Raw genomic sequence first — 26,468 nt, 5'->3', positions numbered from 1 at the left:
TGGTGATTTTCAGCACTATAGTTAATTTTCCAACCAACAGCTGTGTCTGAGTATGTGGTACATGTAAATACTGAATAATAAACAATCTGTTTAAACCAACAGAGGGCCAACCGTCCAAAGCAGCCAAACTGAATCTGGCAAAGAATCAGACCTGTCCTCGCTCTGACATCTTCAGGGACGCTGTACAAGCTTGATAAATAACAAAAGTCAGCTTCTGTACATAAAGCTTCATTGCCAGCAGGCCCTATGGTCCTCTGAGTCTTTTGTTGTATCTTCTGCACATAGAAAATGATGGAGAAAGACAAAACAGATCATAAAAACTCACAACTTCTGAAGGCTTTGGTAGATGAAGAATCCTTTTGCTTTCAGTCTCTGAAGTCTGTTCTTTTGCAAAGACCTATGAGAAATGCAGGAATTATGATCACATTACAGAAATAGGTTATTTTGCAGCCAACTTTATAGACCACAAATTCCAGCATATTCTGCAGGGCCTTCATCAGACATACCAACTCAAAGCAAAGTGGCAGGAAAATAAAACATGATTTTGACGTTTTGAACATAAAAATAGGGCACATTTGTTATTAAATAGATTACTCCCTTTTTGATTATTGCTTTAAAGAACCAGCATTTGTTGCCATTCAAATTTGAAGTACATCTCTTTCAGATTTGCACAGCAAGATAAACAAAATGTTGATCTACTTTGCTAAACAGCCAAAGCTTAGTCAGTTTTGATGGAAAACATCTGTGAGCCACTGTGTTGACATTTTACCACAGGTTGAATTTGACTTTGGGCCATTCTAACATTGTGCTGTTTCTAGGTGAAGCCACTGATCTCTATTTATTCATTGGGTTGCTGATAGCCCGAAAAAGTGAAGTCATCTGCCGCCATCTTGGTACTCCCCACTCTCACCATAAAAATGCCTACCTGTGTAGCATTTAGCTGCAAAAACAAGCACTTTGCTGGCTCTGGGAAGACGTTTCAAAGGTTAGTGGATGTATTAACCAAGAATATGCAAAATATGATAAGGGATATCGCAACTGGCCCACCTTTACAGGTACTTGCCCCTGCACCATCTGTGGGCCAGTGGCATTGCTCTCTCTCTCCTTCCCTCAAGGCACCACTAGGTCTCTGTGACTGGAATAGGAGTTGGGTAGGTTCAGCAGGTTGTCAAATGGGCACCCCCCTTCACTGATATTTCGTTGATTTAAGCCCATGACACCTCGGAGGGGCTCAACGGCACATCCAGCGTCCTGGACCCACCCCTACTGAATGCCACCCAACTCTATATTCAGTTTCAGTTTACTCAGTGCTTCGGTTCTGCCAGCGCACCTCGCGCTGCATCCAAATCCAGCGAGATGCCTCCTCAGCCCGCTTAGTGGCGTTGGCTACAAGCCTCTTCCTGGCCAGCCCTTCAATTCCCAGTAGTCCAAGGTCTCTCCAAAGTGACCATCCAGCAAAGCCTCTGCAGCCCACCTCCACTGGGGAGGTCTTCCAGGTCTTCCATCCATTTTGCTGACTCTCTAGGATGAGGGCTTGGTATTTATTGAGCTTACGCTCATAGGACTCCTCCATCCTCTCTTCCCAGGGGATAATCAGCTCAATGAGCACCACCTGCTTGGTACCTTTAGACCACAGAACAATGTCTGGTCTCAGGCTAGTGTGGGCTATCTCCTCAGGGAATTTGAGCTGCTTCTTTAGCTCTGCCCGCATCTCCCAGTCATTTGTTTCTCCTGCCCTGGTAAAATGTATGAAACAAGGCCCTTTGGACGATAATCGATAAATACGCCGCTGTATCCTATAGTACAGTATTTATCATAACATTAGTCTGGCTATCTCGGACCGATTTGAAGACATTGACCAAGTTAGCTTCGAAACTGTGGCTAAGGTTTGAAAATCAAAAGTAGAGTAAATGGAAAGTAATTCACTGTGGCATGTCAATGTGGTAATTTTTGATTAAATGGATAATGCTGTCATTTTTCTAGTGTTTGGCATATTTTCCATTTGAAAGAGTCATGTGTCATATTGCATGTTACATTGACAAAAAAATGTCTATGTATATTTGAATGTGAATTTACACTAAATGTGCAAGTTATGTTATAAAGGTATTCAATCACTGGATACTGTATGTGTGTGTTTGTGAATACATACTTGCATGTATAGTATATGCAAATTGTCAGAATCTTGTAGCAACTATAATTAAAAAAATAAAAGTATGAATTTGATGTTGCCTGTTATTTTGCCAATTATGTGAATTTGCTAGTGTAGAAACTGAAGCTCTGCGGAGTTATTAAATCGATTCACTAATTTAGCTCTATTGTACATCTATGTCAGATTTAAAGGCTAATGCACTGACACAGCATAAAAGTATAAGTCATCATGCATGCACAATTTGCAAATGTGCATGCATGAGACATGTACATGTAATTCAGTCTTGATATACAATCTTGAAATCATATGTAATATTTAATTAACATAGCAACGTAATTAATACATGTATAATACATGTACATCATCAATTTAGCATCACTTTAATGTCTTTGTGATGGATTTATTTTTAGTCTTAAGCCCCCCCTGAAAATGAGAAAATAAACATTGTTTGATGCTGCTGCACATATATTGTTTACATTGCGACCGGTCTAAGTAGGGAGTACCAATATGGCGGCTGGTGACTTCAGTCTACCCTGTACTACCAACGGCCTATCAGCAATCCAGTGAATAAATAGAGATTAGTGGGTGGAGCTCTGTCTCAGTTAAGTAAGTTCTTAAGTGAGTAAGTACAGCGGATTAATTAATTAAGTGCCCTTTATTGACAAAACCAGCACTTTGCTTACAGAAAACCACTGAAACAACAATAAAAACAACTAATAAAAAGAAGAAAATGACAATATATAACACAATAAGAAATCAAATAAACAAAAGACCCCTTTCAATACAAAGTTCTTGATAGCTTTTAAAAGGTCCCACAGTGTCAAGCAAACTGTCTCACAGCGTTGGTGCTGTGGACTGAAAGGTTCGGCCATCCTTTGTCTTTAATCTGGTAAGTGGAACAATTAACAGATTCTGATGATCCGAAAACAGGGAATAAGAAGCAGTAAATTTTCTTAGATTACATAGGTAATATGGGGTATAGCTGTTTAGTTTTCTGCTTTGTTGTAAGAGAAAAAGCAATTCGCAGTCTCATCTGATTAGAGATTAGAGTACCTTCCAATACATGTTTGATGGGTCTCCTATATGACCTTCTGCAAAATGCAAAACATAATTCCAATAACTATTCAAACTGAGATTAAAATTATCCTTGCGTTAAAAAGGATTAATATGAAAGGATTTTTTTTTGTATATCCATTTAAAAAAGAGACAATGTTCATTTCACATTCTTGGCACAAAGGCCCCCCTTTTTTTAAAGTATACATATGCCCTTTGAATAGGCTAGGGTAATACCTCAGGCAAGCAGACATTAAAAAATGATTTTTCACACACAAGCACAAACAGACTAATAAATAATGAACTCTTACATCTTTTTTACACTTGTTTAGCAGTGAGAAGCCCATAACTCCGTAAACAATGCACACAAGGAATGAGGCTGAGATGCCTTATAAACTCAGCTTTATTCAGAGACTTGATATCCTCCAGTTCACTCTTTTGTTGCCTTCAGAGCTTTTAACGGATTAAAACATGATTAAATTGTCATTTCGTTACTTGCAGTTATACCGGGCTCTTGGAGGTGGTAGGTTAATAGACTTTGGGGAAATTAGAACCCAATGTTCTTTGGTCCCCTTGTTCAAAATCGGCAGCAAATTTGAAACTGACACTCTTACACAGCATCTTAATGGTTTTTGCACAAAGAACATCAACAGACATGCTTCTGTTATGGACGGAATGAACATATCTATATCTTGAAGCACTATCGAATAGGAATTCACACTTGATACTGTATGTTTTATCTTTTTAATTTTCCAACACAAAAGTATATCTGTTACCATACTATTCTATACAAAAGATTTCCACTACAATGTCGTCTGCACAAAAAAAGAACGAATAAAAGAACTGCCTGTTTGCCAGCTTTTAGCTTCAGCCCAGCTGAGGTATTCCTACATTTCTGCTTGTTCCTGCAAAAATACTTGCTCTGCATGGCATTTTGCTGCGTGGACCAAGACATACGCTCTGTTGCTCTTGGCTGCATTCAACATCTGTTAAATGTGTGACAAGGCCAGTATGAGAGCCCCTCACAACCTGAAGATACAGACTCAGCTATTAAAAAAAAACCTTACAAAGGTTGAAAAGAGAAAATTGCACCCTTAACCTGCTCAAAAAAAAAAACCCAAACAAAAATCAGTGGATTCTCAACTTTTTCAAAATAAGCACAGTCCAACAGAGCAAACAGGTCAATTACTGTATTTGGCAGCAGTTATACTTCAATACACATTTTCCAGTGGGTGTGTTGAGCATAGAACATCAGCAGATCTGACAAACATCACATTTATGAAGCTGAGTATATATGATGGAATTGTGAAATATAAGAGGAGCATGTTCCAAATAACAGCAATGCAAAGTTCAATTAGTGAACTCTTTCTATGACACATCCGGTGTCAAACAAGTGGCACTTATTTAAGGACAAAGGTATCAGTTATTAAAGCTTATGCAATAAGTGCATTTTTTTTCTAGAATATTTTCAAATACATTATTCAAAATGCAACATATATTTGATAAAAATATATGTTGCATTTTAGCTTATATATATATATAAGCTAAAATTATTATTAACATTTAATGATGAGTTCCATTGTGATCTAGTAAGGTTTAAAGTTATCATAATATTCTTTAATGATGAGAAGATGCAAACATAAAGCCAAGCTGTCAGAAATAAGCCACCAAAGTCCTACTGTTAATAAGGTAACCTACTTACAGTTAGCATGAGAACAAATGGACTAGCTTATAGAGGAATGGTCCAACAGGCCACATTTTCATTTAAAATTCCTATTGTAATGTTAGAGTTAATAAACTGTATTTTCCAACATTTTCATTTCCTTTTTATGCTTCAGGTTTCATGGATAGATGACAACAAAATGGGAACGTTCTTTCACACATTTTTGTGTGGTAATCATAGCTATTTTAGGGAGGCTTTGTGGCTTACTCACTCCTTTAAAAGGCTATTATTACTTTGATCACAAATGTAGGTCTAGTGGACAGAGATCAGAGCTAAGAGTGTTGTCTTTGCTTTGTTCATAAATGCAAAACTGAAAAACACGACATGAATTCAGTTTTCTGCCCCTTTGTATTGATACTTTTTAAAATAAAATCTCACTGAAATTAGATTTGTCCCATGATTTTATTTCCTTTATTTACCACATGCAGAATGTACACCATTTTCCATCAACCTTGAAAAGCTTCTCTGCTTTTTCATCTTTCTCAGCTAAAGAAAAGCATGATTCTCTCTCTACAATCTTCTGCTGCATGTTAAAAGTGTTACTCAGTGTTCATTTGCAGGGCTAAAAGACTTAGGTCTTTTCTGACCACCATCAACACCTTTTTTCCAATCTTTGCTATCTCGCCTTTGGTTTGTGTCAAAATTCAAGGCTTCTTTACCTTGTTTGGCACTTTTTTGCAAATATTTGTGGGTCCATAAGTAGCAAATGCAGCAAGTTCAGAGTCTCCATTGACATTCTGATTAAGACTTTGCTTGGCCAGTCTTTTACCTTTAGGCGGATGACTGTGTCCAAGTAGGTTTGCAGTTGTTACGAACTGTGCAGCGATATTTGCTAGCACTAGGTAACTCTGTCATATGTTAACAGGCTTTGTATATGCATTTATTTTCTAATCCAAACTTTCTTTGTATCCTGTCTGCCGTGGTCATAATTTTCTAACGAACCTCTAAGGCCTTGAGATAACAGCTGGATATATATGACTATTACATTTTACACAGCTAAACTTTGTTTCCCAATACTACTGTAGCTTTGTTTTTAATTTTTTCTAAGAGGTAGTCACTGAAGAGGGGCCACATAAAAATACCCATCTCCAATTTGGACTTAAAATTGCAGAAAGTTGTTTAAAAAACATGCCGATTTTTTGTTCTACGTTACAATTTTTTTTCGACTGTTTTCTATCCCAAAAAGTAGGATATTCTAAACTGTATTGTTATATGGGGAAACAATTTGTAAGGCCAGAATAAATAAAAGTAGAGACATTTGGCTGTTAAGTAGAGCTTCACATCTGGAGAAAAGCATAAGCAACACACCTGGCAGGAATGGTCAGCCATGACTGGGGACTAAAAATGATTTGAGCTTGTTTTGCAGCCACAGTATCTGGACACTGCTGTCGTCATGAACCCCCCCTGTATACCAAAATATTCTCGGGTCAAATCTGAGGTCTGTCTGTCAACTGGAGCTCAGGCTCAAACTGGGTCACAAACAGAAAAATGACCTTAAAAAAACAGCAGCAACTTTAAAATCATGTCTGAAAATGTGACCTCGTCAAGCCTCTGACCTTAACCTAATTGAAACGCTGGGCTGGGACCGTTAGAGAGCTTTGACAGAAACAAAATAAATGTCCACTTCAACTTTTCAGGTTTCTCATAATAGATTGTAGTGTTTACCTATAGGATTTTGGTCTTTGGGGATTGTGATGACAGAAAGAAACTATTTTAAAATGTATTGATCTTCTGCACTGCATTTATGTGCAAAAATAGCTGCCTCATCATTTATTTATATTTTATGGGGTTTTTCTCCATCTTAGGCTTCTTCAATAACTTTATCTCAGTTTTGCGCAGCACTCACACATGCAGACTTCTTCCTGATTTATCTTTATTATTTTCTTTATCTCTAAAATATTTTTTGTCCACCTGCATTTTTTATGTTTTTTTTTTTTTAAGGGTCCTGTCTGGCAATGTGGCAATAAGAATAATTGTCTTGATGCCAAAAAGAGCCCAACAGATTTTACTTTCACAAGTGGAGCAGTGCGGCTATCGCTATAGTGTTCCGCTTGTTTCATGCATATAAATTGCTTTATTATAATTATGAAGGGAGTTTTACAGATTATATGGACACTGCAATGTAAGTAGAACAGGAAAGGAAAAACAGAAAAAAAGGAGAAAAAATGGGAAGCATATTAATTATCTAAAACAGTCACATAAACATAAACTGTCATCGATGCTTTAAAGACAAGGCAGGGAAACAAAGGAATCTTGAGCCTAAAAAGTTGTTCTAAAAGTTTCTTTTCAGTTTCAATTCCCTTTTTTCCTGTTTTAAAAATACTTTCCCTTTGAAAACTGTTCTTTTTGTTGTGTTTTTGTCAGTTTTAAATAATGTTTTTTTAATTTCCATAAAAAAATTTTTTTTTGAACAATCTTCATGGCCCCAACTGGGTCCTCTATATGTCTCAAAATTCCCTCTTAGACATTTCATATCACATGCAGTTTAATAAGGCAGCTGCACAGGATAATATAAAGTCAGTTCCCTGTCGAGAAGTCAGGGATGATTTATTTTCATATTAAAAAAATTTGAAATTGGAGTATAAATAAAACACTTTTAATTGCATTAAGATTGAAATCAAATAAATAAAGATTTATTTTTTTAATTAGCAAAATGAACCAACTTGTGTTTAGGCCCTGCATGAACATCCTCTGCATAAAGTGAACCAAGGTCTGTACAATACTAGAAATTACTGTTTGCAACGCTCATTGCCAATTTTCAAAGAAACGTGGTGAGAAATGCACGCTTCAGTGACTGGCTGAAACTGTCGCTCACAACACAAATACACCTAAAATTGCGCATGCACAGGAAAAGAAAGCTACCTAGCAACGTAGGACGGCCTTACGTAAACATTTCACCAGAATGATTGACAATTAGGAGGACCACATATTTTGGTGATCGACCCGGAAAAAAAAGATCCTCCACTATAGCTTTAATTACTGGGCATATTTCAGTCTAGCAATATTTGGCCCGACCAATCACAACATTGGAGGTGAAAATTTACGATGTGTCACTCTCAGCTCCTTTCTGCTTTTCTGATTGCGTAACAGCAAGATGCTGAGTGTAACAGAGCAATGTTTTTATGAAGCCCTACAGAAATTGAGCGTGTCGCTTGCAGTTTTTGCATCACATCTGAAGTTATCTGATTGGTTATCACCTGATGACGGTGACCCTGTTATTCCCACCTTTGAAATCAAGCTCTACCACCTCTTTTCCAAACTGATGTTTTGTGTTTATGTTGTATCAGTCTGTCCGACCAGGCTAGTAAAATACACTTTCTTTGACAAACAATGAGGAAGAAAATAAAATAACATATGCAAATGTTTATCTCGAAGACTCGGTTACAAGTCATTTTATTAAACAGTAGAAAAAGTGAACACATTTGTCAAGGTAAAGCTGTTTTGTTCCTTTGTAGTAAGTTGCTACAGCTATGACACGTGAATTCTCTGAGGGCAGACATCTATGACAACATTTCCACTAAAATATGACAGTGAAAGCTTTTGATGAATGACTTGCTGTGAATTGCTTGATCTTTATAAAACTGCTAAGAAAAAAAAAAAAAAAAAAACACCCCTCAAACTTAAGGGGTTATTTTCTACTCACATCTCAGTGACATTTATTGCCACAACAGGGATTTCTCCAAGCTGAGCATGGTCACAGTACAGCTCCAGATCTCGGCACAGGCAGCGCTCAGGAATGGGGCCCAGCACTGAGAGAGGAGGCAGGAAAAGGACATGAGAGGACATGTCAATCAAATGGTCATCCTGCACAGTTATGGACAGAGCTGTTAGTAGAAATGACAACCTGCTGAAGAATGAAAGATTCACAATTAAACCACCAGGTGGAGAAACAATATTAGGAAGACTTAAAAAAATATTACATAATTAAGAAGTTAAAGACTTTTACTAACAAATTAAACTTGACACCGTAGGTATAGAAGATATTACAGAACCTTAAAAAGTTTTCTCATGAAAAGCATATTTTTACATAAAAATAAGACATAAAGTGAGTCATATTTAACCCAGAAGATGTTTTTTTTAGGCAGCATTTATGAAAGTAATAATTAGAAACTGGTTAATATTTTTGATACGTGTTCTAGTATCCCCAACTCAGTTGCTCCAAATAAAATGAGGCAGAAAAATATAATAGATCAGCGTTAAATAAATGACGGGACAACTATTGTGCAGTGAGAAGGTGAGAAGGACAAACTCCAGGTGTCTTCAGGCTAGGATGTAGGTTTGATTTCAACTTTGGTAGGGACACTATTGGTCTGATGTCATTGGTCCTATGCAAAAATATGCATGCTCGTTTTTTTATGCTTGAAGGGAAAATCAGGGTGTATTTCGTTTAAAGAGAAAAGCAGCATTTCCTGCTACATTTATACAAATTTTATAAGGACTACACACACTAGATGCTGTTTATCAATGACTGAAGCTTAACTGGTTCTTATGAATGAGGAATTAGGACTTTTTTCCACTTTGAGAAGATTTGCATTTGAAATAACTAGCGACTAAGACAGTAGGTAAATCTGTGCCTATTTAACAGAATATAGTCTAAATATGTCTGTTATATGTGGATTTATACTTTTTTTATTTTAAAGATATAGAATTGTGCAGAGGTAAATAGAGGTAAAACCCACTCTTTTAAATGTTCTCTCTGTATCATGAAACAAAGCAAAATAATCGACTCAAGGGACGCCAAATAAATGCCTTGTATTTACATGTGCCCTGGAGCTAGAAGAGGAACTGACACTGTGCATTTAATATATTAACCTCACTCTACAAGTTGTACATCTAGGCTGTAGTTACCCTGTTTAACCCATTTCATGTATTTTATTTAGGGCTGAAACAATTCATTGGATTAATCAATTATTGAAATAATGTCAACAAATTTAGTAATCAATTAATCGTTAACTGGAGTATAGAGACTCTAAAATATGCCTTTAGCTCACAAAGCGACCCACTTAGAGCATGAATTATACCAAAATTGTAAAAAAAAATAAAAAAAAATATAGCATTTTAGATAAAACATGTTTTCGTCTGTCAATATTCTCCATCCAGAACTCCTTTACTCCTGCAACAATGCTGTATTGTACATTAAAAACATTTTATTCACATGTAATTGTTGATAGGGACAAGTAGGTTGGTCCAAAATTTTGGTAGGGACATGTCCCTATGGTCCCTATGCAAACCTTACGCCCATGTCTTCAGGAATCCTAAATGACTGTTATTCCAGATATCAGGGGGCTGTAAAGGCTGCCAGATCTGACTTCTTATTAAAACTGATCTCTGCAAATAGGAATAAACCTCAAGCTTCTTTTAATAGTTTTAATTCTGTTATTTAATCTTGTGTCACTGTTTGCATGGTAGCTTCTTTTAACCTGTGTCTTAGCTTCCTTCCTTTTTATTCCACTGAAAAAGTTGCAGAACAAAGGTCCTCCAATCCTCAACCTGCTTTAGATTAACCTTCTGTGTTCTTCTGTTTTTCAAGCCGTTTGAGCTGCATGTGTCTTATATTGTTTAAAAGAAAATTGTCCCAAATATAAGTTCTTTTAGTTTTCTGATTGATATATTTTTTTCATTGTCTTTTTTCAGGAGACCATTCACATCACTGGGTCTAGTATCTTACACATATTAAAAACCTCTTTACCGTTTAGCTGCATTCAAACATGGTTGTGCAGCCAATAATTAAAAAGAGGCCTCAACGTTCTTTTCAAGTATAAGCCAGTCTCTAAACTACCATTTTTCACCAGATTGTTAGAAAAGGCCATTTTTAATCACCTTCAGACTAAATGTGCTTATGAAGAATTTCCATCATGTTTTAAACCCCCTGCATGCAACTATGACAGCATATTCAAGTTATTTCTAATTGGATAAATAATCTTACATGAAAAATGCTAATTTAAAGAAAAAAATGTCAGTTGCATTCCTTTAAATAATAAACAGAGAAAGTGCATGTCAGAAGATATATATTTTTGCAACAGTTATCGCTGGTTGATGATTTTAAAATAGCTATTTCACAGCATGTTGCCAGTTGGCGATAAATATAGTGCAGCTTTACACCTGGCAGGTTATTGCTGGGTGCTCAGGCTTAAGAAGGGAAAAAAGATTGCAATATTTTTGCAACTGCATCTTAAATGTGTTGTTGCTGAAAATGAAAAGGTGAATATCGTTATGCTATATGCATTGATGAAAAGATTAGGAATGGGTCCTGAACAGAATCGCTATCTCAAGTTTGAGTTAAAGCAGAAAAATAAACAGATTGTAAAACTGTCAGACAGAATAATGAGAAAGGTAACTAACACCACCTGTTAGCCATAAACAAATGCCTTTGAATTAAAATATAGGGGCTGCAAATGTGCTTTGAATAAAAAAAAACATCTATTTATATTCCTTATTCTCACTGCCTTAAGGTCTAGAAGAAGCCGAAGCTTCCATTTGAAAAACAAAAGAAATAGCTAATGAGCTGCAAATATAAACAAAAATTAGCCTATGCTTTAAAATGAATAAAGAGTCAACACTTCCTTTTTGAACAAAAAAATAAACAAAACAAAAAAATAGAAACAACACTATCTCAGTGTAGTTCTATAACACAATCTGATTGTATAATCATGTTTATTTTAAGCTTTGTAAAAAACACTGTGGACATTTGTGTCCATAATGCTATGATTATACAACATGCCTTTTCAAGGAAATAAGCTGGAACAGTCCAAATGTTCACCGATAATGCAGACAAAAGCTTCTCACATGCTCAGATTGTGGTACCATGACAGAGTAGATGGATGTAGAGGCAGCCAAGATTCACCTTTTTTTAAACATCAACATGTGAAGAAATTAAGCCTGAATAGAGGTGCTTCGAAAAAATCTGTAAAATTGTCAAAGCAAAGAATGTTAAAAATACAGCAGATCCAAATAAGGAAAGATGTAATAAAACATTAAGTGGGAAGAGAAAGGATTAAAAAAAAACTGAATCCATCCTCTTTCTATACATTTAGATTCCTTTGTGATGTTCATTTTTAGTTTCTAGCAGAAAACAGCGCTTTTGATCATTCTGTCAGCTGCACCACCATCCCAGGTTCCTCATTCTGAACATTCATGTGAAGTGGAGTTTCTATGTGCAAGTTGATTAAAAACATCCTGACAGAGAACCAGCATATGATGAAGGGGAGGTGCTGGTTTCTCTGTACACGTCCACTTTAAGACCAAACTGTCAGATACAGAGAACCCCCTAACCTTTTTTGAGCATCACGATTGCTGATATACAGTCGGTGACTTCCAGTTTAGGCAGCACTAGTCCATGTGGCACACAGTAGCAGCTTTGCTGTAAAGAGAGAAGCATGCTGTCCTTCTGGTGAACTGTGTTCAAACACTGTCCTTTCAGACAACAGCCCTGGAGCAGAGAACCGATGACACTTTCCTTGCATATAACAGGGTGCTGCACTGGTTAGTTTTTCTTATTGTTATTGCCAAGATTTTAAGATAGAGCTGAGAGGAGAGAGGGTATCCAGGAGCAAATAAAGAAATAACACACAAATGTTTTTGTAAACGGACTAGTCAGGGGTTGACAACACAATACAATCACAATATAGCAAAGAAATCAAAACATTTTAAACTTTAGTCATTAAGCACTTTGAATACAAAAAGCTACTTTATTGAAGCAAATAAAAAATCTCCTTCTTATGACACTGAGCACCTATAACAATTAGAGCTGCAACATTTTGGCATAAATCAAATTTTTTTAAGAATCCATTTAATTCATATACCATTAATTTATTGTACATATTTGAAATATTCTATTGTTTTTCATATTTTTTAAGCATCATCATAAATTCATATATGAATACATATATAAATTGACATTCAAGTCTAGACATTTAATTTACTAAATATGTTTATGCCAAGGGTTTTTGTTGTAAAGCATAATTCATCATTTACAATTTTTTATTCATTTATGAATATTTAAAAATTAAATCATTATGAAAAAAAAAACACATAGTGACATAGAGATCACACCCTTAAACTAAACCTTTGTTAAAGCATTTATTGATTGCATTAAACTATTTAGTGTTCTCTGTCTGTACTCTGTTAACTTGACCATTCAAAGTTCACCTAATCTATTACAGTAACATAGGGGGCATGTCTCTTGTTCACTGTACTCTGCATTAAGCGTATAGATGCTATAGATCGGCCTGTTTTCCAGTGTAGTCCTGTTTCTCTGACCGTGACTGGCTGGATGTGCTCTCTTCATCCTCTAACATGGGAGCTGGCTCGGAGCTCGTCTGCCTGGCTGTGTGTTTCCTGGACGGGGCTGCCTTTTACAGCTGCTTTTCGTATCTCTGCTTCTGTCTCTTTGAACCCCAGTTGGCCTCAGCAGATGGCCGCTCACACTGAGCCTGGTTCTGCTGGAGGTTTCTTCCTGTTAAAAGGGAGTTTTTCCTCTCCACTGTTGCTACAAGCATGCTTAGTGTGAGGGATTGTATTTGAGTCAATGAGTCGATGCAATCAACTGGTTTTCCTTAGATAGAAAACTTTGAATTAATTTGACTGTATGATCTGGTTGAACTGCAAAGTGCCTTGAGATGACATGTGTTGTGAATTGGCGCTATATAAATAAATTGAATTGAATTGTATAAATATCTAAGATTTAGTTCTGGGCTTTGGGTAGACCACTCTAAAAGTGAAATTTTTCCCATTCATTGATGGATTAAGATGGAAAAAGATGACTTGCTGTTGTGACAACTGAAAGGGAAAAGCTGAAAGACAAGAGAATCAAACTATTGTCTGATGTATTTTCACACATACACACTCAGCCACTTTATTATATCCTAATTACTTGTTAACTCAAATTTCTAGTCAGCCAATCACATGGAAGCAATTCAGAATATTTGGGCATGTAGACTTGGTCAAGACGATCTGCTGCAGGTCAAACCAAGCATCAGAACAGCGAAGAAAAGGGGATGGAAGTGACTTTGAATGGGGCATGTTTGTTAGTGCTAGATGGAAGGTCTTTGCATTTCAGAAACTGCTGACCTACTGGGATTTCAATGCACAACCGTCTCTAGGGTTTAGAGAGAATGGTCCAAAAAAGAGAAATTATCTAATAAATATCCGGTGAGCTGCAATTGTGTCCGCACAAATCCCTTGTTGATGATAGAGATCAGAGGAGAAAGAGCATTCTGGTTTGAGCTGATGGAAAGGCAACACTAACTCCAAAAACCATTGGTTGCAACTAAGGTACGGTATGCAGAAAAGCATCTCTGAACCCAAACACACTGAACCTAAAACAGCAGAAGACCACACCAGGTGCCACTCCTTCACAACGATAACTGTGTGCCCAACCAGACTGATACACTATTTGTTTAAGGGCTATAATGATAGTTATTGGAATTTTTTTAACTGTTTAAAAAACAGTTTGTTGTTATTTATTTGAATTAAGCAAAGAAAGAATCAAACAAACATTATATGCAAGAAGATTTGAAATGACCCATGGTTTTAGTTTCTTCATTACACTGATCTTGAGCAATGGCAATTAGTATTCACAATCAAAAGCAATAGTCAGAAAAAACATAGGTTCCCCATTAAGGGATGTTAAAAAAAAAAAAACTGTGGTGAATTTCAAACAGGATAAAGGTCTGTGATTTTCTAACCACACTCTGAATCTGCTACAGTAATTTACAAAGGAGAGAGATTAATCCTACTAACATTACTGATGTAAAAACTTTCACTAACATTAACAAGTTAGATCCTAAAACAGTTAGCACAAAAACAGTTTGTATGCAATCATAGAGTATATTTAAGGAGTGGTATAGTTTAAAAGAAGCATTTAAATTTGTTCTTTTAAATCAAGTGGCATTTAAGCCTAACATTGAGTCCAATCTTAAATATGTGAAAAATAAATGCAATAACTTTATCACTGTCAAACGAGCCGGTGGCCTGGTCAACATAAGTGTAGGCAATTATGGCTGAAGGTCCGTTTATGCTAGAAGATTAGAGATTACAGCTGTTTATTTCATAATTGTGGTTACAGCAGCTGGGGAATCTTTTGCTGGCAATAAATGAGTTGAATTTTGGAGATAAACAGCTGATGGCCACAAATCCTCACTATGCAGTGGAGCATCTGCCAACAGTGGAAAGCAGCCAATTATTTCCTAGTTTCACAAAAAAAAAACACACACACAATAAAGAAAGAAGTAAATGAACAACCAAGCATGGTTAAACAGAGTTTTCAATTTCAGATGGCGATACATATTATTCACTGTTACATTATGATAAACTAAAAGTAGAACGCTGCAATTAGTTCTACTCTATTTAGACAGATCAATCTAACTCACAATGATTCTAAAAATACAACAGAATAGATAAGAACATAATACAAGTTCTAGTTTTGTGTTTATCTTTACTATCTAGGATAAATGGAAACTATGCAGCTAAGAGTCTCAGGATACACAGATAAATATATGATCCAAACATGCACAGGACAACTCAAACATCCACACAAGATATGCACACACACATGCCAAGATTCACAAATGTACTGTATAGGGCTCTATAGCAGTGGAAAAAATACACAAACTACTTGAAAAATGGACTGTGCAAAAGAGAAAAGAGATGAACTGTACAAAAACAAGCCAGGCTTGGTTCTGAATGTTCGCCATTTGGAAAACAAATCACCAGGATCAGTAGCATTCTTCCATAAGAGCATGATAACTAGACTAACAATTTACAAGACCTGGCATTCTCAGAAGGTTAGCTGCTGCCCACTTTATCAATACAGTTATCTTTGTGTATACCTGTGAAGAAAACAGAAAAATTACGTCCTTAAGGTACACACAGAGGATGGTAGAGAACCCAAATATTTTAAGTAGGACTACATCACATCTTTTTTTTTTTTTTAAGGGGGGGGGGGGGGGTTACAACACTAGTAGCTTTTTTTTTGGACAGTAAGCTTACAGGGAAGGGGTTATGAGAGAGGGGGAGAGACATGCGTCAAAGGACCACAGTCCGGATTTGTCTCCAAATCACACAGTAGACTCAGCAGATGGCAAAAATAATTTAACCACCAAGCCTCGATTACAAAAAGAAGAAAGACATTTGTTTAAAACAAGCTTGTTGTTAATATTAAAACAAATGACTCAAATGGATTAAGTGGCCAGAAATTTTACTCAAGTAAACATAATGATACTTTAATATATTTTTGCTCAAAATTAAAAAGTACAGAACTGTAAAACTACTAAAAGTATTTTTTTTCAAAATGTTACTCAAGTATTGTAATTGAGTACATGTACCGTAACTAGTTACTACCCACCTCTAGGTAAACAATATCAGACTCACCCTCTCCCATAATACAGAGCTAGAAGGTTAAACTGTTTAAGCACAGGACTTTTAGAGCCCTGCGGTGGAACTACAGACAGTCCTTACAAGACAAAACTCAGCTGGTTGAGTGAGAGAAAAGAAAATGACTCAATAATGAAGAAAGAAGAGGAAATGTGAATTTAAGGCACACTTAAAATTCATAAATGTAAAGTTTAGAAATGCCTAAGATATATAAACTAGCTTATTTGTATGATGCTACAATATTCAAACTGTTTGCCTATGTAAATTCTCAGTTATCCACATCATTCCAAACATAAAACAGGCTTAAATTGTTGACAACTAGACTTTTGTTTAGTTTTTCCAGAACAAAAGGTTTTCTGGGAGTCTTTCCAGTTCAGTGTGCTTACACAGAGTGTTGATGTTTTTAAGCAGGATGGATGTGCATCCTCCTAAGCACATTCCAAGTCAGATGCAAAAAGAAATACCCACTCGCCATCCTGCTGGGTGGCTTTTGTTGTTGATGGGTTGTGTCAGGCCATTTGACTAAGGAGGAGTTTGCTTGTGTCATGTTTTTGGAAAGAACTCTATGATAAAAATTATTGGAAGCTGAAACGACAACCTCCAACCTCTGTTTAGTGATGTCTTTTACCTTTTGACAAAGAGCACTTCCTTCATCACTCTTTCAAACTATCTGTCCTCGCTGTGCAAAATAAAAAATGTGTTAAATTTTCTTTGTTTGTAGTGAAACATGGTTTTTATTTGTTCAAGTTTTAAGCTGTATCTCCCCCTACAAACAAAGTACATCTTAATTAACTTATATCAGTATTAAAATTTATGGAACTTATGAAATGAGGTTCCTACAGTAGCTATCAATGATTATTCATAAATGTGCAATCATATATATTTTTTTATATTTAAATTGGTCTCTAGGACCTAAACAAGGTTGACGCCATCTTTCATGAGCACTGCTATTTTGGTGGCACAGCATCTGTGTGTTGCCAAACAGCATGATGAGGGAGACTGGAGAGAGATTAGAAGGAAAATTGGTATGAATCAACTTTCCACAAAAGTGCAACATGAAAACAAACTATCAAAGTTTTCTTTCACATTTTCCATCTGAAAATACATGTGTACATGCACATGTACAAGGTCATTGTTCTATTCAACTCAATTCAGTTTATTTGTATATCGCCAATTCACAACATGTCACCTCAAGGCACTTTACAGAAATAATTCAACCAGATCATACACTCAGATTGGTTCAAAGTTTTTTTTTATTTAAGGAAAACCTGTTGGTTGCATTGACTCATTAACTCCAAGGCAATCACTCACACCAAGCATGCTTGTAGCAACAGTGGAGAGGAAAAACTCCCTTTAACAGAAAGAAACCTCCAGCAGAACCAGGCTCAGTGTGAGCAGCCATCTGCCAAGGCCGACTTGGGTTCAAGGATACACAGTAGAAGCATGGCTTTAATCCAACTAGTGAGGTGGATTAGAATTATAAAAGGTGCTGCTGAAGAAAAGAATAATCCTCCTGGAAGAAGCCATTAAAAGATGAGTAGACAGTGGTGATAAAGGGAGTAACGTGATCAGGAACAGGACTCAAGCGGTCTCGAGCCTTAAACTAATACTCACCCCACACCAAATAGACCACCTTCCCATGCCAACTGATCCATGCATTGGACTGATTTGTTTATGACCTTATCACACCTGAAATCAAGACTAGTGCAACAAGATAAATTGTAACCTTGGTTTCCTGCTTTTCCTGACATGGGTGGCATGGTAATCATTTGTACGGTTGCTCACCAGCTTATCTGTTCTGTCTTGAGGCATATTTCAGATCAAACTGTCTTTCTTTCATCTTAAACCAATCTACCCATTTTTTTATTTATAAGTCATATCCTTTCTCGCTGTTGATGCTCACTTTTTATTTTCTTGTTTTAGAGTGTCCTGTGTAAACCTGAGAAATGGTTCTCTAAAAATCCTATCAGACCAGTACTTTCTACAATATTTGTATCAGCCCATCTAGTCACCACTAATATGTAACATTTAAATTCATTTACAACCCATATCGTTCTTCTGATTCTTAAATTGACAAGTGATCTGATATCTAAATGTGCTAAATTGATGCCACATAAATGGCTGATTTGATAGTAATGTCAAGTAACTGAAATTGTGTACCTTACCTGTAGGAGCATGCAAACGAAATGTCCTAAGTCATTTTTAGAAGCACTCCATGTTCACCTTCTACATCAAAATACATGGTAAAAGTTCATAGTGAACCTTGTAAGAATTTTTGTGTCAAGCAAAAAGGAAAATATGAGGTTGCTTTTCGGGTGAGTAGAAAACAAATAGATCTGACAATGTAACAGAAAGACAATATTACAGTGTGATGAGACGTCTAAGAGTTTAGTTTTAATATGACAAGTCTGAAAGACCCTATTTTTAATTGACAGATTTTATCTTAGATAAAATATACTTATGACATAAATTTCCTGATGACATTGTAGAAATGGAACACATTTTGGTTGAGATTAACAGCAATAGTTCTCTTGTTATAATAAAATATGAAAAGTTTTAAAAAGAAATACATAAGAATTCTTTGAGAAACATCAGTTAAATTCGAAAGGAGGTTAAATCATGCAAATAAAAAGTGAGAGAAGTAGTAAAAAAATCCTGGAACACCGGTAGGAACAATTACTTTGAGAATTTAACATAAAATATAATAAATCACGCTAAATAAATTTTTCTCATGCCCAAGAGGCACGTCCAGAGTGCTTCAACTTTAAAAGCTTTGTGGCGGCTTCTTTTTACAATTGCTTTTACTATAGCCAGGAGAGGATGTTGAAATGCAGCTGAGACACAAACAAGGATGCATACACTTTGTCTAAGATGCATAAACACAACCAAGCTCTGAGACCTCTTGAGTGGTGGAGCGACACAATATTTTCAAAGCCTGCTGAATGATCTCTAATAGCTTCAAAAGATGCAGAAGCATGGAAAGAGATGATAATATTAGACGCTGAAAGCCTTGCCTGCTGAGAATCTTAACAGAAGGCTCTGAAAATGACTTGCTTGGTGCCATGTTTAGCTCAACTTTATGTCACCCATGTGGACTGCTGTACTCAAGCTGCACATCTGATCACCGACCATAACCACATAATGAATTAAACTTGGTGCTGCTCTGAACAAATATATAAAATGCATTTAATTCTGATGCTCACAGGAATTGTTAAGAAAATGTCAAGGAAAAACTGCGCTAAAAATGAACACTCACCCCTCCTTTATTTTCTACCTCCAGATAGAAAATTGTTATGGACAAAGAAAACAGAGTAAGACAAAATGCTGCTATTCTGAGTGGGCAGAGACCTTTGATCCTCTGAAAGTAGTGAATCCTGCTGAGTTTTGATAAAAACAACACAAATTTAGTTGTTTTTTGGTTGATGATAGTGTCCAAAGTAGTTTCTCCACAAATCTTTTCCTCTAAAAAACTGGAAAAATGGCTTGACATAACACAAGCATTCAATTCCCATGTTTATAACTTTATAACCTTAAATGGAAAATACATTTGATTAATAACAATTAAGCTATAAAAAAAACACTACTCTCAAAGAAGACATCTTACAAAATAACAGTCCAAATTTTAAAGATGTTGGTGGAATTAAAATGTATAATATTTTTTATTAATTTTTTAATACAATTCTTGAAATCACACCAATTTTAGCTCTCTGATGGATTGGCAAACTGTCCAGGATGTACCACTTGTATGACTGCTGGAGATGGCCACCAGTCCCCTATCAAAACACTGCAAAGACACACAGAATAGGTGGATGGATGGATGGATGGATGGATGGATGGATGGATGGATGGACACTAAAAGTTCTTGAAATGAACAAGATAAGTGAAATTTTGAGACGGACCTACAGAGGGTGCTTAACTGCGAAGTAGAAGAAAAATATAGATTTCTTTTAAATTTTTTACATATGAAATTTGAGAATTACCCTGCGACAGACTGGTGACCTGTCCAGGGTGTACCCCGCCTCTCACCCATAAACTGCCAGAGATAGGCAGTGTCCCCACCACGACCCTGATGGAATAAGCAGAAGATGGATGGATGGAAAAAATTTGAGAATGCATGGCATTCTTAGTACTCCTAAATTACCTAACCACTTCTAAACCAGAGTGACCAATTGCCATTATGGGCTACTGGTTTAATAGAAAGTGGCTACTGTCTGGGATTTAGTCCCAGTATAAATGCAGCAGGTAGAGAACATCAGTTCAACAACCTGAATAAACAGGGACATGGCCAATCATCCATATCATCCAAAAAATTTTTATTTTTTTTTTACAGATACAAGATCATCTTTAATGGGGCCTAGTCTGTTGGGATTCCTCAGGCTTGCCCACCAGAGGGTGCCGAGGATCCTCTTCTGTCTCTTGTTGTTGTCTTTTAGGACTGGAGTTACTGTTGGGATCTGGAAATTACCCCCTGTCTCCAGCAGAGTGCGCCATGGGTCTCCTTGGGCTGGAACCTTCCAGCACACCTGTTATGCATCTTCTCATCAGGAGACTTCCCCTTTATAAACACCTGCCAGACCTTGCTTCCACGCCGCAGTGTTGATCTTAGTTTGGTTAGCTACCTGAGCTTCTGTTACTGATTGAATCTTAGTTGTCTCTAGTGTGAGATCAGATTCTAATCTCTCCTTTGTCTGTGCCTCACAGGAAACCTGTCTCTAGCCTGAAGCTCTAGGTGAGCCTAACCTTCTAATCTTCCCTGGTGAGCCAACCTGAAGATTCCTATGTGGAATCAGCCTGAAGAATCCTATGTGGATATTCCCTGTCATTCTCTGCAATGAGCTGGAAGCTCAGATCAAGGTCTGCCATGCTAAGCCTGAAGCTAGACACTTAGCTTCTCATGAACTCTGCTAACCAACAGTCTCCGGTCCCAGTCAAGACTTCAGTGAACCAGTCTCAGAACTTATTTATGATCTTGTGTTCAGAACTTTTAATAAACATTTGAACTTTTCCCCTGCCTCCTCCGTGTGTGTTCTGCATATGGGCTTGCTCCTTTGATCCATCATGACATAGTCACATTCAATGTCAATTAAAAAAACAACAAAATTTTTACATTAAAATAAAGAAACATACACCAAGCGTTCATCCTGAAAGTGAATATTTAGTCCTTTTGGAAGTAATAATTTTTGTATCGGTGCAATTAGAGGACATAAGCATTATCTAAACCGGTTCAAGCTACTGGCATTGTCCATCCTTTATATTGTCAGTCCATCAAGCAAGTGCTCACTGAAAGGAAAGCTAAAACTGTCAGCATTCATATGTTATTTAATTTTATGTCTTATTCCTCTCAGCATCTGAAATCATTAGTGCTTTTTTCCTCTTGATCTATAGTATTACTCTTTTTTTTCCCCTAAACCCTGTGGGGAAATTATTTCCTTCATTACTTATTGCGCACATGTGCAATATCATACCTCTGGTCTGGTAGTCTTTTAAGGGTAAATACTGAAAACGCTCAAGTGTAGAATACAAAAAAAGATCATAAGCCATTAGTGCGCCATTATTTAAAGAGATAGCCTTTGCATGTAACATAAGTGAGCTACTGGCTTAAAAATTAGCAGTCATAATACATAACTGGGCCCCTTTAGGAGTCTTAAAGTAACTTGGAAACCTTTCCGTCCATCTTAAATCAAGTGTTAAATTCAAAGCCTTGCTCATGTTGCTTGGAAATGTTTCCAAGGGGGCACATGTATAAATGGGTTCAGACTCAAATTTGACACATACGCCTCTTTTCTCTGCTGCTCTGTTGTTGTTGGCTTTTAGAGGCACTTAGTTTAAGTTTTTTGGTGAATGAATGGACAGGTTTCCTGTGTGTACCTGTGGTCTTTACTTTAGGAACAGAAAAATTCCCTGTAGAGATTTTCCAAATGCTCTACTAAACACAACTTGATGATAAAATACTTTTAGATTGTATTAAATGTCCATCCATATCCTCAAACTGTGGTCAAGCATGACTACTGCAATAAGAGATAATGATCACACCAAACCTGTGACTGGTTGATTGTTCTCTCTACAGTAAGTTTCTGCTGCTGGTGAGATTTGTTTTAAAACAAATTATGTAGGATGAGGCATTAAAATGTGCTTAAACATGTAACACCACAGCAAGCCTACTCACCCTAAATCCTTTTTGTCTACTTTTTCTCACAAACAAGCCAGTGGGAAAAAACAGAGACATTCTGATTTAAAACAAAGAATATCCTCTCAAAGTAAAGGCCACCAAGGGAAAAGGGAGCTTTTACTTTGGCGTGACCGTACCCTTTTAATTTACAGAATAAAAAACCACAGTACACAAAGGGAATCTTTAACAGAACTATAATTATACCTTAATAATGCTCTATCCCATCTCTTTAAATTAAAGGAGCTATTGAGTTTAAATGGATTTCAGACGAGGACTGTGAAAAAATAAACAGAAAAAAAACACAGCAATTTCCTTACCATATCTGTGCCAACACTGATCCTCAACAGATTTTATGCTTTCAATCTTTTCACATAATTGTATCGTTTACATCTCCAAAACACAGCAACAAACATACCTGCCTACCCCTTTATGAGAAATGGCTTCATGTGGAGGTAAAAAAGAGATTTAAGGAATACTTACAGCATACATTTGACTTGGTCCTGGTGTTATAACTCGGCATGCCAAAATATTTGTCAAAAAGTAAGGGCCATCCATTATTGTCTCCTGAAAAAGAACAAAATAAAAGGCACATATTAGAAATCATGATTTGGCCTTTAAAATAGTTTTGGTTTAAAATAAGTCTGAAACAAACTGAAACACACCAGCAGTACACTTTGTTCTTAAGAAACAGAGATCTTCTTCCTCCTAGTGCAGCTGCCTGATGCAAAAGCCCCAACATTTCAGCTGTATTTTTGTCAGTTGTTTTCCTTTTATGGTAAAGTGTATAAATCATAAAATAATATATTTCAAAATATTAGATTGAAAACTATTAAAACCACAAATCTGGTCCTCAGAGCACATGTGTCTCTGCTCCAGCACAGCTAATTAAAGCTCTCTCCTCACCAGGCCATCAAGTGCCACAAAAGCCTGTTAATCAGGCAACTATTTAAATCAGTTGCTACTTTGCTGATGGAAAAAAATTTTTTTAAGTCTTATTTAGAAGAAATTAAGATCTGGTATTTTTCATTCAAGCCATTTTATTAATAACCTTGCAAAGGAGGACAGATACAGTTCTGCCAATAGTTCTGCCTGTTCTGAATCATACAGGTTTCCCTAATGTCTTAAGAAGCCTGCAAAAAGCCATGAAAGGTTTTCCCATACAAGTTTAAAAACAAGTTGCATACAGTGGGAGGACAACAGTAAAATTATGAAAGAACCTTGAGAGGATGATTGTGATCGTGTCATTATCTTCTGTTCTGTTAAAAACAGACTCAGACACTTCACAGTCTTGCAGATATGAGAGGGCCTGAGTGAATACTCTAATAAAGCAACAGAAATCAGCATTCCTATAAAAATATTATGAAGGGATCCCTAAGAGTTTTGATAAGACAGGAATGGGTGTCTGGGGTTTTTTACTATCAGTTCACGTTTTGAATAGTTTAGAGATGTTTGAAGAGTTTAGATGAGAGAAGGAAAGATGGGAGACTGAGGATAGCTGATTGAGCCAACTAGGAATAGGAGGATTTCACCTATATGGGAACATTTGGACATCAAGTTACAGGTTTTCTTTTATTAAGAGTAATGGCCGCATGTTTTTAATCATATTTAGATCCTTATTTAAGCATATTACGTGTAAATAATGTTTGTCTGGGAACCTCAAATCAGATCTATAAAAACACCACTCACCCAACCCTGCATGATTCATAGCATCTTGAGCGTCCTAACTTGCAGGTTAAAACACTCGCACCCCCAGCAGAGAGAAAGTACAGCTTTTGAAAGAAGGCTAAAATAATTAAGCAGATTAATTTTGAATAATTGAAATATTAATTGAAATATGAATACATTCAGTATTGGAGTACAGACTCTAAATCATGTCATAGCTAAAAGGGCAACCCAATCAGACTTCTAATTATACCAAGATTGCAAAATGTATATAAACATTTTGCATTGAAAATGATAAAAATTTTTATGCCCATCAATATGCTTTATCACAAACTTCTCAAGTGGCAAAGTTTTAGCTTTAACAAGGTTAAATTCTGCATATAATCTTTAAGAAACTTTTTACCATATTATTATTCGAATATTATTTCATTAGTCAAAAAAAAAAAAAAAATGAACAGATTAATCAATTAGTAAAATAATATGTCAGTGGCATGTCAGGTGGTTCAAAGCTTCATCTCCCCGAGTCACTCTGACCGTTTCCATAAAAAGGGGAGATAAATGCTTCTCCACCTAAAATAAAAAAAGAGCAAAGAACAAAGTAAATAGAACTTGGCTTAATTAACATGGCAAGATACAAAGGAGGATTAGGGATGAGACGGATACGGCATCAAACAAAATACAAAGAAACATTTTTTCTCAAAGAAAAAGTCAGTGATTAAAACCAAGAACTTCTGAAAAACTGTTATGTCTGAATAAAATCTCCCGTTTTGCACCAAATTTTCCAAGTTGCACAAGCATATCCATTGCCCTTTTTCAAATTCCATCAGCAATTTCCTCGTCTGCTTAAGCACATGACATTTCACATAAGGCAGAGAAAAACATACAACCTGCCCTCAAATTATTGTACTTTTCTTAGAAATTGCATACACAGAACACATTCAAAATGTTCACATTCACAACATGTGATAATCATATAAAAATAATAGTTATCATAGTTATTGATTATTTTTAAGGGCCCTAAAGGATAACGATACGTGCCAGAATTACAAGTTATATTGCTGATTGTACTGATAGCACATGGAGTCCCAGGAAATGATCGCTTTGAAGAAGAATTTGGTTCAAGGGGTCCAATAGCCTTTTTTCAATTGCCTCTCAAAAGCCTGAGGTCAGGCTATCATTTCCATGCACATTTAACAGGGTAAATTCACTTCCCCAGGGCTTTAGACCCTCTAAAGAGGCTATGTATATGTTTACTTGCACTATAGCACTGGTTAAGTAAAAGAAAACAGGCCTTAGAAAACAGGGTTTGATGAAAAGTGCAAAATATGAAGTATTCATTGCTTTGAAGTGTCTTTTTGTAAAACACATAACAATTATTTAAATTTTCAAAGACTTACTGCATTGCATCTTTCTAAGAGAACACTTTAAATATTTTTTTAAAAGAAAGTGCTTTAAGAAAAAATCTGAAGTGATGCAGCTTGTGCCCACTTGAAGGTTTGAAGATGGTGACATTTCTGACAAGAAAGGGAATCTGGTTGCAGAGGAGGAACTGCTCTGGTTGAAGTTCTCAAAATGGTCACTGAATTTTTCAAGAAGTTTCTCAATGAACTTAACATAGGAGGAGACACTTCTCTCTTCTGAAGTTTGATGTTTCACTGATGGGATGTGTGTGCGCTGTCCTTTTGGAAATCACTTTTGAAAATATGCAGTTTTTTCTGGAAAGACTGCACAACAGCAATCAAGTCACACACAGAGGTATTTTTTCCTTGTAATTTAAAGTTCAGTCCATTGAGCCATGATGTGGTGTCCACTAAGAAATTAAAAGCATCCATTTTCTCCATTATCCTCTAGAAACTATGAATTGGACAGCCTTCTGAGAGACTTAAGAAATGTTTTATTTGTTCTCTAAATGTCTAGAAACGCTGCAGAACTCTGCACGTGCTGGGCCATCTTACAATGCAGTGTAGTAATAGATCATCTGCATCTGCCTCTTTAAGAAATTCTCTAAGCAGGCGATGCTGATGTGCCGAAGATGCTCCGAGAACATTGACAACTTTTATCATTTTGCTCATGACTTCAGCAAATTCCTCTGACAGTGCAGAGCATAAAATGGACTGGTGGATGATGCAGTGGTATGCGCTTTAGGTCTGGATGGTTGGCTTTCATACGGGCCACAGCTCCCTTCTCTCCACCTGTCATGGAGGATGCTACATCTGTAGTGATGGAGACAACAAACTGCAGACTGCTTCCTCTCTTTCAGCATTTCTTTTATGGCTTGGTAAATGTCCTCTCCCCTTGATTGACTTTCCAGTGCTGTCACACCAAACATGTCCTTGCAG

The 26,468-nt window shown here is 36.4% G+C and overlaps 1 protein-coding gene across 1 annotated transcript in view; it reads right to left on the bottom strand.

Moving 5' to 3' along the window:
• rxfp1 (relaxin family peptide receptor 1) overlaps positions 1 to 26,468 on the bottom strand; it is a 159,137-nt gene that overhangs the window by 40,542 nt on the left and 92,127 nt on the right. Inside the window, exons 3-5 of the mRNA XM_038300834.1 lie at positions 22,948 to 23,031; positions 8,569 to 8,674; positions 326 to 397 (exon numbers count right to left, since the gene is read on the bottom strand). Of these exons, the coding sequence (XP_038156762.1) occupies positions 326 to 397; positions 8,569 to 8,674; positions 22,948 to 23,031 (262 nt within the window). The remainder of the gene's footprint in view (positions 1 to 325; positions 398 to 8,568; positions 8,675 to 22,947; positions 23,032 to 26,468) is intronic.

Source organism: Cyprinodon tularosa, unplaced genomic scaffold, assembly GCF_016077235.1.
Source record: "Cyprinodon tularosa strain WSP-4 unplaced genomic scaffold, ASM1607723v1 ctg458, whole genome shotgun sequence".
In the NCBI taxonomy this organism is placed as follows: domain Eukaryota; kingdom Metazoa; phylum Chordata; class Actinopteri; order Cyprinodontiformes; family Cyprinodontidae; genus Cyprinodon; species Cyprinodon tularosa.
Note: the sequence above shows the minus strand (reverse complement) of the source record. Positions and strands in the feature narration are given on the sequence as shown.